General features: G+C 45.3%; 1 protein-coding gene across 1 annotated transcript in view; it reads left to right on the forward strand.

Annotated features, from left to right (window-relative positions):
- Positions 1-15,192, forward strand: part of LRP10 (LDL receptor related protein 10) — a 296,483-nt gene that overhangs the window by 140,079 nt on the left and 141,212 nt on the right. The window contains exon 7 of the mRNA XM_086923655.1: positions 829-958. Within this exon, the coding sequence (XP_086779781.1) occupies positions 829-958 (130 nt within the window). The remainder of the gene's footprint in view (positions 1-828; positions 959-15,192) is intronic.

Consider the following 15,192-nt stretch of genomic DNA (forward strand, 5'->3'; position numbering starts at 1 on the left):
GATCACTGGCCTGAGGAAAGGAAATCGTATCTCTGTTGCCTCTAAATCACTAAAATGGCTGCCAGCGATGGTTCGCATCCACTTAAAAATATTGTACCTCTCCTCTAAATGCCTGGTCTCAAAAATTCCAATTTGGGAATTTAGAACAAAAGATAAATCTCTCCTAAAAGGTAATGTTCTGCCCACTGGTTTGGAATGCAAAGCTGATTAGGTTTATGCCCTCATTGACTACCATCAGACAAAGATGAAGACTGGTTTATTTGGTTAGGCAGGATTTATGGAACCCACGCCTAGTTGGGTAGTGTGCACTATATAAATACTTTGTCAGTAGTCCAGTTGAAGTCTCGTTCAGAAAGTGGTTCCAGTGTTTTCTCTCAAATCCTGCTATACTGATGCTAATTATAACCGACTTGTCCTGCTCTTAAAAGATAATTTGGATATTTAAAATTAGCGCTGTAAGATGTGGGCCTAGTCATCCAAGCTGGATAAGAAGAATTAGAGCATCAGTAACCATTACGATTAAGTGCATGGTTGTGCCACGCAGTAATTCAAGGTTGAGTAAACCAGGTAAAGGAGTTTTACATTAAGCTCTGTTGGTGGGCCTTAATAAGCTTCTCTTTCTTTTCTATACTCCATAGCATCTCCTCATAATATCTCCAAATCCAGGTAAGTGATAGGATAATTTGTGTATTATAAAAAAAGAAGTTTAACGTTTGCTGAAAGCAATGCAGCATTAATAATTTAAGATCATCCATTGGAAAGGAAAGTCCAATCAGCCACTCCTAAAGACAACCACTGTATTCAGCAATCTATTCACTTCTTTTGCAGCATCTTTGCCCCGTTGTCCAGCATGGATGCTGAGATCATCCAACAGCAGGCTCCACCCTCCTATGGTCAGCTGATTGCACAAGGTGTTATCCCACCAGTAGAGGACTTCCCGACAGAGAATCCTAATGACGTAAGTTATTCAGTATACTGCAGTATTTGTTACCTGGGATATATATTGAAAGCAGTTTTTATTGAATTCTTTTAGTGCAGGTCAACCAGAGCAAATGATTATATTGTGGGAATTACTTCCACTTGTCGTATGGTTAACATAAAAATGGACCAAACTCATTTATTTTAGATAACTGTGATGGCATATTTCTGTTCCAGTGTTTTGGTTCCTTGAAGTAGGTACTTTCTATCAAGAAGGTTGGGCGCATCAGGGCTCAGTAGTTTTTGGAGGTTTCTACCAATCTACATTTTTCCAAATATTAGTTCTACGGCTTGAAACTGAATCGCCACTCCATCTCCAGATTTTGAATCTGTGTGTTCCATAAACGATTCCTCAGACCTCTGTGAAACTAAAGGTAGAAGCTACAAGCGCAGTTGTCTTCATCACCATTGATTCAAGCCACATACCCCCACAGAAAAGTGCTCTTTGACTTGCAACCTCATAATAACCGATTCCCTTGACGAATGACCACCATTTAAGACTATACTTTTCCCTTTCTTTTTGCTTCGACTCAGACTGTTGCACTTTTACATGCATGTTTTGACCACTCTTCCTTAATGTTTATGATATGATTGTGCCCTATTTGTATACATAGATTGTGCCTGTGGCTTCTTTTTTATTTAAGTCCACATACCCTCGTAAGAAAAAGTAATTTGTCCTTGGCCACCTCAGAGTTTCTTTGCTGCTTTTCTATTTGGCTCTTGCCTGTTCATCTGTCCTCTGCTCACAGTGGTTGTGTGTACCTCAGAATGGCAATAGCTGGTAGGCCAAAAGAAGTGCATGTGACAACCAATCTCCCTGTTTAGTCTATCTCTGTTGCACTAGTTATCCAGTATTATAGGTATCTTTCATAGATTCACATGCCTGAATCATTCCCCGTCGTCGGGGTGGGAGTCCCCCGGTACATAAAAAGAGTAATGTCATATAGACATATACATAGTAATAGGCCAGAGGCCTCTCATTAGTAACATATCCATGTCCTTTTGTAAAAAGGACTACACTTTGGCCAAGAGCCTATCAGATATCACCACCCTCTAGAACCTTCCTGGAAGGAGCCCTAGTCCCTCAGATTTTCGTAAGCACAGGGCTAAGTATTACCTACTGAGAGAACCAAGGTGAGCCCTTCTAGAGGAGGCGGGTGGGTTGCATGTGAATCTATGAAAGATACCAGTACTGGATAACTGCAGTTACAGGTAAGTAACGCATTTCTTATCCAGTGTTATAGTTATCTTTCATAGATTCACATGCCTGAATCAGAGTAGCAAGCAATAACCAGCACATTTCATAGAGAACAACCTGTAAAATCATCTGATAATGGAATATCAATCATGAAATACAGTACGTAATACGACACTCTAAACATAGAGAAATGTGCAAGAAGGTAATAGGATGGAGGGATGAAAGGAAGAAGGCTCACCTCTAGTGAAATAGATGGCGTAGCACCGCTTGACCCACCGCTGCATCCTTCATCAGCTCTGAATCCAAGCAGTAGTGCTTAGTGAAGGTATGAGGTGTCTTCCATGTCGCCGCTCTGCATATGTCGATGATGGGTACCCCAGCGAAGAGCGCCATAGAGGTGGAGACCGCTCTAGTGGAGTGGGCCCGGACTTTAGAATGCAGAGGATGCCTGCTGGTGGCAGAAAGTAATGGCTGCCGAGATCCACCTTGAGATGGACTGCTTTGTCAATGGAAGACCTTTCCTGGGCCTGCTAAAGGCAATAAATAGCTGGTTGAACTTTCGAAATTGCTCTGTTCTATGGATGTAGAACTGTAGACCTCTCTTGAGGTCTAAGGAATGGAGAGACCTTTCTGCTGCGGTGCTTGGGTTAGGGAAGAAGGACCGCAGAACAGTAGGTTCATTCAGGTGAAAGTTGAATGGAACCTTTGGTATGAATTTAGGATTAGTTCTTAAGATGACTGTCTTGTTTGAACTGTAAGAAAGGGTCCTGAATAGAGAAGGCTTGGAGCTCACTCACTCTCCTTGCTGATGTGAGCGCTAGTAAGAGAGCAGTTTTCCACGATTGATATTTGATGTCAGCTTTGTGTATTGGCTCAAAGGGGTGTTTCATTAACTGAGCCAGTACTATGTTGAGCTGCCAGGTGGGTGGCAAAACCCTCACTGGAGGGAAAGTCCTGAACAATCCTTTCAGAAACTGCTTGATCAATCTATTGGACCAGAGAAACACCAGACGAAGAACGCCTATACCGAGATATAGCCGCCAGGTGAACTTTAATTGAGGCGTGGGCCAACCCCGAGTGGGCCAAATTAAGCAGATAAGGCAGAATCTGAGCCGGCGAAGATTCAAATGGGTGTATCCTGTTTCTTACACCATATACAGAATCTTTTCCACTTCAGGGAATACGTCTTGTTGGTACTGTCGGCCCGGGCCAAGACTACCCTGTATTCTTGAGGAATGTCCACGTTCTGGAACTCTCTGTACTCCGGAGCCAAGTCGATATTTTGAGAGATTGTGGTTTCGGAAGTTGGACTTGTCCCTGGTTCATAGTCAGGGAGTCTGGCTTGGCCTGAATGGAATTGGCCTCTGGCCTATTACTATGTATATGTCTATATGACATTACTCTTTTTATGTACCGGGGACTCCCACCCCAACGACGGGGAATGATTAAGGCACGTGAATCTATGATGGATACCAATACTGGATAACTGCAGTTACAGGTAAGTAACGCATTTCTTTTGTGTGTTCATGAATGTTTTTAATGTGTTTATAGATGTTTTTAATGTGTTTGTAAGTTGTGGGAATGGATGGTATACTGCATGATGTTTTATAGTATGGATAAAGTTTGGGATTCAAATGTAGAAGATAGTCATCATGGAGACGAAGATGAAGTTGCAGCTTCCGGAAAGGTAGTTGTGATATCCCTGAATAAAGCTGCTTACCATCTCGCTCTGACTCTTCATGCATTTCTTCTTATCTGCAACATGAGCTTGGTAAATGCAAATGAGAAAATCATGCACCATTGCTATCTAATGTATCTGTTATACTGCAAGCAACGCTGTAACGCAAAGAGGGGGTGGAGTAAAGCAGTGGGCATACAAAAGGCTTTCAGGAGGAGCAACACACATGCAGCTATTTGCATGCACAGGGTGTAGTATGGAGGAAATTGTGCCCACTAAATTTCGTGAGCAGGATTTTTCGCACCCCACCTGAGTTTTAACATCCAACAGAAGTGGGATTCCTCCTCATTCAGATGTGAATATACCTTGTAAAGAATCTGTTTGTATCTGAGCAACACAAAAGATCAGGTTACTTTATGAATGTCCGTTAGGCCTGGTACTCTGGGTAAAGCCTTCTTGATCAACAGACTTTGTTTTGCTATTTATTTCCTCGTCTCCAAGATATTTGACTTGCTCCTCCACAGAGAAGGAAATGCGCAATACTTTTCTCTGAAGCATGAATCAGTGAAACCAATATCCATCACTTCTCCTGTCATCCATTGGCCAGGTCTGAAAAGTCTCCTTGGTTTCGCAAAGGTGTTGAATATTCACATTCATAACGGATGTCTTGTGCAATGAAAGAACCATATGATGTCTGCTTGTGCTCCACATTAGCCCATGCATCAGATAACTCTTTGATTGGATTTTTCCACCATTGAGTTTAGTTGCATTGCAGAAGAGCTGTATCGTTATTTACTGAAAAACAGTCCTTGATTGGCAGGGACAGTGTATTACCATGATTATATTTTTTCAAACGATATCAAAGTTGGTGCTATGGAAAGTATTTCAAAACCACCACAAGAGTCTAAGAAACTTTGACTTTTAGAGTAGCACCATGGGTGTAATGTATGCTTTCCTCTGGGCCATTTTGACATCCGGGACCATCTTTTAGAAAGTGCCATGGGGCTCAACAGGTTGACTGCTTTTTGCACCCCCTTTGGAATTACAGACGAGCCCTTTATATAATTTTTAGCCTGTGCATTCTCAAGGAACCATTACCTCACTTGCATGGAGGCATGGATCCATTCGGAAAGCCTCTGCACTGCACTGTCTGTGCATCATATAAATGTAGTACAGTTGGTGTGCTCCCCAGCTATGCCCCTTGAAGGGGCGGCCAGGAGATTCCAGAGATCACTAAACATAACCCCTGCTGGTGGCTGCAAATGCAGAAGTTTACCCCACCCTATGATGACAGTTGGTAGGTGGACCTATAAGGTATCAGTGAGTTGGACACCTCATCCGTTTTCCCCCTCCCTTCCTCTTGTACCCACCCCCCTTCTAGGGCCTGCAATGAAGAAAAATACATCTTTTGCTACTGTAATTGGAAAGGCTTCTGAGGTCATTGGTCTCGACACAATGAAGGTAAAAACTAATGTGCTCACTTAAATTCTTGAGCCTGGCCATGCATCGACTGAACCTCTACTGCCCTTCAATGAGGTCCTCACTGACATGCCATTGAAAATTGGGACTAAACCATGCTTTGGTCCTCCAGTCAACCGGCAAGTCGCCAATCACGATAGACTAGCCCCAGTTAACCCAGATTTCCCAACACCGCACCCAGCTTCCTGGAGTTTGGTGCTTCAACCACCAAAAGTGGCCTTTAGGAAAGCTCTAAAAACTTGGCTTTTTGCAAATTAACCTTCTCTTCCAGGGGATACTCATCAATATTCATAAGTACTGATGGTTGTATTGGTCCAATAGGACACTTATTTACTCATCCCTGTCCTGCAGGCACACCAGTGCTACCAGTGGTTGACGATTGGCCATTAGCAATTTCTGTTTGCTATGCTGTCTTTCAAGCTCACCAGTGCCCGATAGGTGTTCACAAAGTTGATGCTGGTGGTCGCTGCCCGTTCTGCGGCTGTCTGAGGTACCAGATTTCCCCCTATCTCGAGGACTTGCTGTTGAAGGCAGTTTTGCTTGCTAACAGCTGCTTATTTCCCACCTGAGGCGGAAGCCGGGTGGTCTCTGTTTCTTTCCCTTTGCTCACCGCGCTCAGCGCTGGACTTACTTTTAATTGCTCGCATTTTTAAAGCACTTTGTTTATAGCGCCAGCTTCGTCACGCTTGATTTAAATAAGCGTGTTGTGACTCTCTTTGTTGTAGGATCGCTGCTGTGCCCCCCCCTCCCTCCCTCTGCCTCCGGCCAGCTCTCGGTCGAGTGTAGACACCGAGAGCTGGTTGTGAACAACTTTGGCGGCCATATTGAGTGGGGGTGCGTGAGTGACGCGCTCTAGCAGCGCTCATAAAGAACGGCCATGACTCCGCGCAGCGGATGCGGGCAGCGGACGCGCCGGACCTGCGCCGGAGTCGCGCCAGAGTCCAGCCCGTCTGCGCCCGTCCGCGCCAGGACGTCGCCCCAAGCCCAAGGTGACATGACAGAAGGTTACTATAGATACTCTAAAAACGAGCTACTGTCTCTGAACCAAAGACATGTAAACTGTACTAAATTCAGCCTCAACTGCAATAACTCCTCTGCCATGTGCCCGTGTGGATTTCACGCGCCTATACTTTCACTTCCACCGTCGTGCATCAAATCCCCCCCTGCAACCCTTAGACTAGGTCTTTTGAATGTCAGGTCCCTTCCAAAACACCATCTAGAAATCTTCGAGTTGCTATCCAACCAAACCTGTGACGTTCTATTTGTTACTGAAACATGGTTGAAGGAGGACATGGACTCCATCATAAACTTAGCAACCCCTAAGGGATATACCGCGTACACCCTAAATAGACATTCCAGAGGAGGTGGGATAGCAATGATTGCTAAAAGCCATCTTACGTGCACCTTTACTAACGTAGCAATAGAGGACTGTGAAAGTGCTCAGTATCACATCAAAGTTAACCCCCAACTCACCCTTACGGGTCTCCTGATCTACAGACCCCCGGGCGCGGATGCTAACTTTATAAAGTCCCTCTTGGAGAATGTCTGTTCCTTAGTCATCAAAACCGCCAATTTCTCCATCATTGGGGACTTAAACATCCATTTTGACTCGGTCACAGATAACAAGATCAACTCCCTGATTGCTGACCTTGCTGCCTTACAGCTCTGCCAACTCGTGAAGGGTCCCACACACAGCGGTCTGCACCTTCTCGACCCAGTCTTCTCTAACCTGGATAACCTGAAAGTCCATTCTCCCATCCCCATGACCTGGACAGATCACTACCTAGTAACTATGGACTTACCTGCTAGCAGTGACCTTTCTACCATTCCCACACACCAGGTCTTGAAAAGACCATGGAAAAAACTCCGCTTGGAAGATCTTCACACTCTCCTTACTGCAGACCCCTCCATTTCCAGCGACGATCCCCATCTAGACTACGATTATCTCTGCAACCGGATAACAAAAGCTCTAGACTCATTAATTCCAGCTAAACTGACTAAACCACGAGCCCATGAATCTAGCCCCTAGTTTAATAACGAGCTCATCTTGCTCAGAAAAGAGCTAAAAAAAGCAGAACGCAAATGGAGAAAGGATTACGACCCCACGCTAAAAAGCATTTATTGCCAGCTTCAAAAAAGCTACCATCGTAACATTTGTAGGACCAGGGCGGCATACTATGCATCAGAAATTCAGAACAGTCACAATGCCTCGAAAACCATCTTTCGCATAATGAAAGAGCTGAGTGCAAAAAAAACTGTAAAAAACATCAATACCTCCCCTGACCTGTGCGATAATCTGGCCACCTTCTTTATGGACAAAATTAAAAAAATCTACAACACGTTTACTATTGTGCACCATAATTTACCCATCGCCGATTCTCATGGACCTAAACTTTCTGTTATTCCACCCATTAGCCATGACAACTATCTGAAAGTCTGTGCCAAAATCAAATCTGGCTCTCCCGCCGATCCTTTAAAACCTGAATTCTTCAGAGAAGCTGGCGAGCACGTTCTGGGCCCACTCGGAGCCATCACCAACTCGTCCTTCCTTACGGCCAACATCCCCACCACCTGGAAACAAGCATGGGTCTCACCTATTATAAAAAAAACCTCACTTGACCCTAGCCTCCCGGAGAATTTCAGGCCCATTTCCCTGCTCCCCTGGCCTGCCAAGGTGGCAGAAGCCTATGTCAATTCCATCCTGACCAACTTCCTAATGTCTAACTCCATCTTAGACAGATCTCAACATGGATTCCGAGCTGGGCACAGTACCGAGACTGCACTCCTTAGCGTCACTGAACATCTTCGGACCATACTGGACGCAGGAGGAAAGGCAGCACTGATTCTTTTAGATCTCAGTGCTGCCTTTGATACAGTTTCACACAAGGTACTGCTGTCCAGACTTGAGGAAGTAGGAGTTGTAGACCAGGCACTTGGCTGGTTTAGGGCCTTCCTTGCCGACAGATCCTTTAGGGTCTCTACCCCACCCTTCATTTCGAAGGAATGCCCCGTTGAACAAGGAGTTCCTCAGGGGTCGGCTCTTAGCCCGACCCTGTTCAACGTATATGTTCTCCCATTGGCAGAGGTAGCTAGGAAACATGGACTCACATTGGTGTCCTACGCGGACGACACCCAGCTGGTGGTGGCTCTAAAAGACTATAATGGCCTGAGTGCCATGAACTTTAGGCAAACCCTCAGTGACATCACCAGCTGGATGTCAGCAAACTACCTCCAATTAAACGCCGGTAAAACTGAGGTTCTGCTTCTTAGCAAAGACACTACGGTCTGGGGCAATAATTGGTGGCCTGAAACCTTAGACCAACCGCCTCCCCCCAAGAAGGTGGTAAAAAACCTAGGAGTTTGGGTGGACTCTGCTCTGAACTTTACCCACCACACAAAAACAGTTGCTGCCACATGTTTCGGGATTCTTCGAAACCTTCGGCCCATCCTAAAATTCTTCGACCGCCAAACCCGCCAAGTGATAGTACAGTCGGCTATCTTATCACGGCTGGATTACGCTAGTTCACTTTTGCTGGGAACTAACGTAGCTGAGAAAGCGAGACTACAAAGAGTCCAAAACGCCGCGGCAAGAGCTCTTACAGGGCTACCCCGGCACAAATCGGTCTCCACCACCCTCAGGAACCTACACTGGCTACCTGTTGAAAAGAGGATTCATTTTAAAACTCTCTGTCTTGCTTTTAAAATTTTGAAGCTCTCCTCTCCACCTATGCTATGTCCTCTGCTCTCACCCTACGTCCCTCGGCGGTCCCTTCGGTCAGAAGGTCAGAACTTGGTCATTATCCCCCGCATTAAGTTATCCAGAATGGGCGGCCGCTCGTTTGGATACTTAGCCGCCAAACTTTGGAATGGACTTCCAGCCCAAATCCGCGCAATGAATGACCTTCTATCCTTTCGCAAAGCCGTAAAAACCCACCTTTTTAACTAGTTATGTTATGTATATCTCTGGACCTCCTGCAATTCCATCTTGCTGTCCCCTGGACATAGGCAGCTAGCGCCGGGACGCCCCTTGGCTGGGGCAGCCGTGCGCTATACAAGCACATCTTACATAACATAACATAACATAACATTTTGCCAGAGTCTGTAGTGGCCCAATTCTAGATGACCGCAAACCTCTTGAAATTGTCTTGATTTGCTCCCAACCGGCTGAAGTCAAACCGGACACCTTCGCAGAGACGCCACTTAACTGCAGCCATCCTGGATATGGTGCACTTTAGAGACTTTTGTCTGGACCAGCAAGTTCAAGATATTCAGGCTATGATACAGATGCGTCAGTCTCTGTCTAGGGTCGAGGTGAGGATGGCTCTGTTGCTTCTGAGCCTGGCAGTCTCCTGCATCCTGCTTGCTGACCATTCCTGATGGCGCATGAAAGCTCTGCAGTGGGATTTCAAATCTCAGTGAGCCCTGCACCAGAGAAACCTGACACACTCCATCCATGTGTCTGAGGAGACTGAAAAATATCTGCAATGGTGGGTGCTCAACTGCAGTTGGACCAGTGGCAGACCTCTCTCCTTTCCCCACCCAGAGTTAAATGTGATGACAGATGCATCACTTCCAGATAGCCCCCTCCACCCAGGAGAGTTGTTAATTGGAGAGCTCTGCATTGAATGCCTTCCTGGTCGCCATCAACCAGAACATGGTGCAGAGTCTCTCTGACAACTCCACAGCCATGTGGTACTGCAACAAGTAGGGTGGGGTGGGGTTTGGTCCTGGGTCATGTGCCAGGAGGCTCTATGCTTTGAACTGACTGAATCGTCAGGGCATTTCCCTGATGGCACACAACTTGGCACAATCTTTAAACCCCAGGGTGATAAACGAATGGCAGCTAGACCTGGAAGTGGCATCAACCCGGCTTGATCTTTTTTGCAACAACTGAGAGCATTCAATGTCCATTCTTTTGCGCGCTGGTGTTGCTAAAAAGGCCCTCCCACTGAAATGCATTCCATATGGTGTGGAGCTCGGATCTCCTGTACACCTTTCCATTGTTACCTCTCCTATCCTGAGTCCTAAAGAAGATCATGAACCAATGGGCCCACGTCATTTGAGTAGCACTGGACTGGGCCAGGAGACTATGGTGTCCGGAGCATCTGGACTGGAGCATCTGTCTTCTGATCAGTCTACTGGTTTGGGAAGAACTTCTGCTGCAGCAGCAGGGCACAGTCTTACTCCCAGGCCAGCTCAATCTGCACCTCCATGTGTGGAGATTGAGCAGCGACAGTTAATCTTTTTGACCCCCTCCCCCTCTCTTGAAGTAATTTGTGTCATCTTGCCAGTCCGGCACCAGTTCAAGAAATCCGGGTATGCTGTGCAGTGGGATAACGTGTGGCTTAGTGTGGTGCTCGTCAGATTGACCGATTGAAGGCCAAACTGTTGACTATAGTGTTATCAAGAAAAGTTTTATTCAGCTTAAATAAAACTCAGAAAAGATGTATAACACGTAATAAACAAATCCATAAATGTACTCCATTTTCTTATGATTTTCAGCAGCCCTGAAAGTCTTTTTACAGAGTCAAGAGCTGTTCCCCTCATTCTCTGCTATTACTTCCCTATTCCAATAGGAACCCTATTGAGCGCAGAGGCCTTTCATTTAGAACTTTTGATGATCGCAATCTTGACCCTCGCTGCATCAATGTGTGACAATGTCCATCACTACTTCTAACTCTCAATATTTATCTTTATGCTGAGTATGACTAATCATCGATCTAAGACGGAACTAGTGGGTCATGGTCACTCGTGTAATTAGGGACCACGAAAAAAAAATCAAACAAAGAACCCCAGTTCCTCTGAGAGAACAATAACATCTATCATGGAGGATGCCTCCCTACCTGTAAACGTTGGAACCCGGTGGCAGGATGATGGACATCAATCAAAAGCAAAGAGATTTTATTTCACGAAAAACCATTTCAGAGTTTCCCCATGACGTCAAGCTCAAAATGACTACTCCTCCCCAGGCATACTAACAATCCCACAGACTACTGAGGAAAGCCATCTACAAAGCTGAGGATTAAAATCTCCTATTCACAATAATGACCACTCAAAGCTGTTCTGCACACTAAATTTAGATAAATCATGATCAGATACTTTACTTCAGAATTCCATTAGTAAGAATTATTGCTATAAAATTCTTCACTACGTTCTCCTGTAAGCCTTTACCTTCCTAGTCAGCCAACTGATAACTATGTTGAACGAGGCACTGCCAGGACACCTTTCCAGAGAGTTGAACAGAAATTCACATGAATAAACCACTGTTAGCCCTTTTTGCTCTAAGAAATTATAAGTGTGGCAAGGGTGAGATACCCATCAATAAAAAGGCTCTACAGACCAGGTCTGTAGGAATCTTATATAATCAAATTGCCTAATGAAAGTTACCAAATCCGGGTGGTCACCTTGGAGCTAATTCTTGCCATGTTCCAAGAAATACATGTGAAAACATGCGGGGAAGGAAGTACACTCAGTTGTGTACTAATGCGCTAACATGGCAAGCTGGCTGAGAGGCCAAAATATCACTATCAATAGAGTTCTGTTTTAGCACACATACAGGTTCTGCCTCCTTGAAGCTACCATTAAATTCATGAGCGATTGGCAACCATTTTTATCTATTGTCTCCCAGGGTGCAAAAGAATTCATGACCGGGAGATCGTGGCATGGTAGATGGTCACTTCTTCCTTGGTTATGACCAGCTATCACAAAACCAGCTGAGTTCTGTTTAAAAAACAAAAAATAGCTTAGATTTCTTTGATGTATCCAACATACCATAATAGACTAAATAGCTTGTACATTAAAACGGCAACCAAAGAAGAATCCCAAAAGTTGATTACAACACAATCACCTTCCTCTCATGACCCACCCAGGGTACTCTTCTGACCTTAATAATGTCCACGTAGTTACTCATAAACTGAACCTACTTTCTTTGTTATCCAGTGAAATTCCTTGTTTTTTTAAATCTACCCAATCTAACCTTTGAATGGGTCTTAGTACCGAAACATTGCTCAATATGATTATATAACGTGTAGCTTCCTGTGATATCTGTAATGGGGATTTCACTAATTCAGAAGTTATGGAGGTAGGGCCTGGGACAGGACCAACTAACAATCGTTCCATGAGACCCTCTCGGCTCACTGTACTAGTGGATTTAACCAAATCCCTTCCAGACCGCACAAAGCCTCTTCGGTTACCTCCTCAATTAGCTGCATGATTGCAGAGCCAAAAACATGACATGGGGTCCATTGCCTTACTACTTGACACTCAGGTGAGATGATCTGCACTTCCCATGCCCTACACCTTTCATCCTGTTTCAGTCACCTAATTCAGTGTTTCTTAATTTGGCAAACACTGTATCAAGGGTTCCTGCAGCAAACCAGATTCTTGACTAATTGAACGAGCGATTCTTGTGCCACTTCATCAGTAAATAGACACTGCAACACTCTTCAGGAAAGCAACACTCTTGATACAGCAACTTTTTTCCCTGTTTGCTAGAGGAGGGATCGAAACCAACGTATCTGAAATGGATCTAGTTGAACCCACAATGCAAGGTCAGCATGGTTGCTGGGGCTAGAGGAAGCGGGAGAACCCTCCAAAATTATCCTCTTTGTGGTACCCAGTCTTTCCTCAACATAATTATTTAATTATTCAAAACCGCCAAGCCGCTTGTAAGAAAATGTGAGATTGACGAGGGGGCTATACTAGTCCTACCATTGGAGATACCAAAAGCTTTTCTTTTACCCATAATCAAAAGAGTGATGAGTAAAAACCAAGAGTAGTGGTACAGCCCTGCCTCCTCTGAGCTCTGAAGGGTGCAGACCTGCCTGTCTTGGCCCAGTGTTGGTCCAGGCATAGTCAGGGCGCATCCCGCGCTGGGAGAAACATTGTCGCCTTCTGAAGGGCCCAGGCTCTGAGCCTCGTCACTGCCTTTAAAGTGCAGCAGTGCTATGTGGCATTCGGAGTTCAGCCCTGTGCGAGGTTTTTTTTTTTTTATTTCAAAAGATTTTATTAGAAGAATTTTTACAAAACAGTACAGAGTAAGCTGAAACTAAGGCAAAGCTGGTTTGCTGTAGTTACGCGCATGGCTAATGATACATACTGGCTTGCTGAGGCACTTGAGTGATGGCTGTACATAAACAGCTTGAAACCTCCGCGTTCCATACAGGTTCATATGCGTTGCCCCCGTCTGGTGGAAGAGATAGTGTATAGAAGTAAGTAGGACGAAAGACGAGAAGAGGAATAGGAGAAACGGACACATGTGTGGTGTGTTGTGGGTTGCATGACTACAGAGTTTGCTGACGGGTGGCGCCGGGGGGGCGGAGGGGGGGGACACCATGAGGGTGTCTGGCGGTGTGGTGCGTTCACGGCGGTTTTTGCGAGTCAAGGTATTTGTCCAGGGAGAGCCACATCTCATTGCCCCGTCCAACTTGTGGTGGTTGATTTTTTTGTTATGTTGTCCGCACCCCTTAGGAAGGTGATCCAGTTGAACCAGACTCTGAAAGTGGCCCTCCCTGTGTCCTTCCAGTTAGAGAGGATTGTCTTGGTTGCGCCGTGAGGAGTAGGTCAATGAGGCTCCTGTCATTGGCAGAGTGTATCTCTGGGGCCATGAAGGCATTTGTTATGCTGAGGAGCTCTAGTTGTGGAGTGTACCCTGTTACATTATAGATGAAATCTTACTTTCGCCCAGAATGTTTTAACTTTAGGGCAGTGGATAATCATGTGCGCCAAGTCTCCGTGGTCTATGAGCCTGACTGCTGCTAGGCGTGCCGGGGTCCAGTACGCTCTGTGTAGGAGCCAGAATTTTGTTTGTGCCAGTGTGGTGGTGACTTTGTTCCTGCTTGCCGAGGACCAAAGGTGAGCTTTTTCTCTCTCGCTAAAGCGCCCGGCGTGTAATGTTTCCCAGTATTCTATGGCCTTACTGTTTAATCTAGATGTTTTTGCCCTTAATAGTTTATATAGGTATGGCGTTTGGTGCCCAAGTTTGTTGAGGTTTGTCAGGTGTTGGTGTATTGTTGGTACTTCTTTGCTTAGTCCTGCTTTGGTGATTGCCGCCTTAATTTTAAGAAAGTTATATAGTTCTATGTCTGGGAATTGGTGCTTCTGTTGTAGGCTGGCAAAGGTGGATGGGGATCCGCGTTCCTCTGGTTGGGATGGGGTGTGGATACCTCGCTGGAGCCAGGAGGTTAAGGTGAGTATGCTGTTCTTGTATTTTATTTTTGTGTTGAACCAAATGGATTCCCATTTTGTATTTTTTATGCTTTTTTCCATTCTTTTGTCTACTTGTAAGAGGGCGTTTTTGGTGTTCCTGAGAACTGTGTTGCTAGCTTCCGGGTGTTTGTTAACAATGAGGAGGGCCGCAGGGGTTAGGCCACCCAGCAGGGCTCTTTCTAGTTCCAGCCAAGCCGGCGTATAACCCTGTTCTAGCATGAGCCAGTATATGCCTTGTCTGGCAAGGCAGGCTGCCTGGAAGGTCTTAAAGTTTGTGACGTTGAGCCCCCCTAGGTTCTTACTGAGCCTACGTTTCTGGAGGCTGATCCTGGCTTTTTTACCCCTTCAAAGGAACGTGTTAATCATGGTGTTCAATTTTTTGTGAAAATCTTCTGTAACTATTAATGGCAGCATGCTCAGCTGGTAGTTAACCATAGGGGTTATCATCATTTTGATTGTTTCTACCCTACCCCACCAGCTGACGTACTTGGGGGACCACGTGTCTAGCCTGTCTTTTATTTTGTTTGTTAATGATTTCTCGTTGTGCTCAAGTGTTGACTTGAGGTCCATGTCAAAATAGATACCTAGGTATTTTAGGGCTCCCTTTTGCCGGTGTAGGCCTGAGGATCCTAACACATCCCTTGTGGTGTGA

Source organism: Lissotriton vulgaris, chromosome 5, assembly GCF_964263255.1.
Source record: "Lissotriton vulgaris chromosome 5, aLisVul1.2, whole genome shotgun sequence".
Classification (NCBI taxonomy): domain Eukaryota; kingdom Metazoa; phylum Chordata; class Amphibia; order Caudata; family Salamandridae; genus Lissotriton; species Lissotriton vulgaris.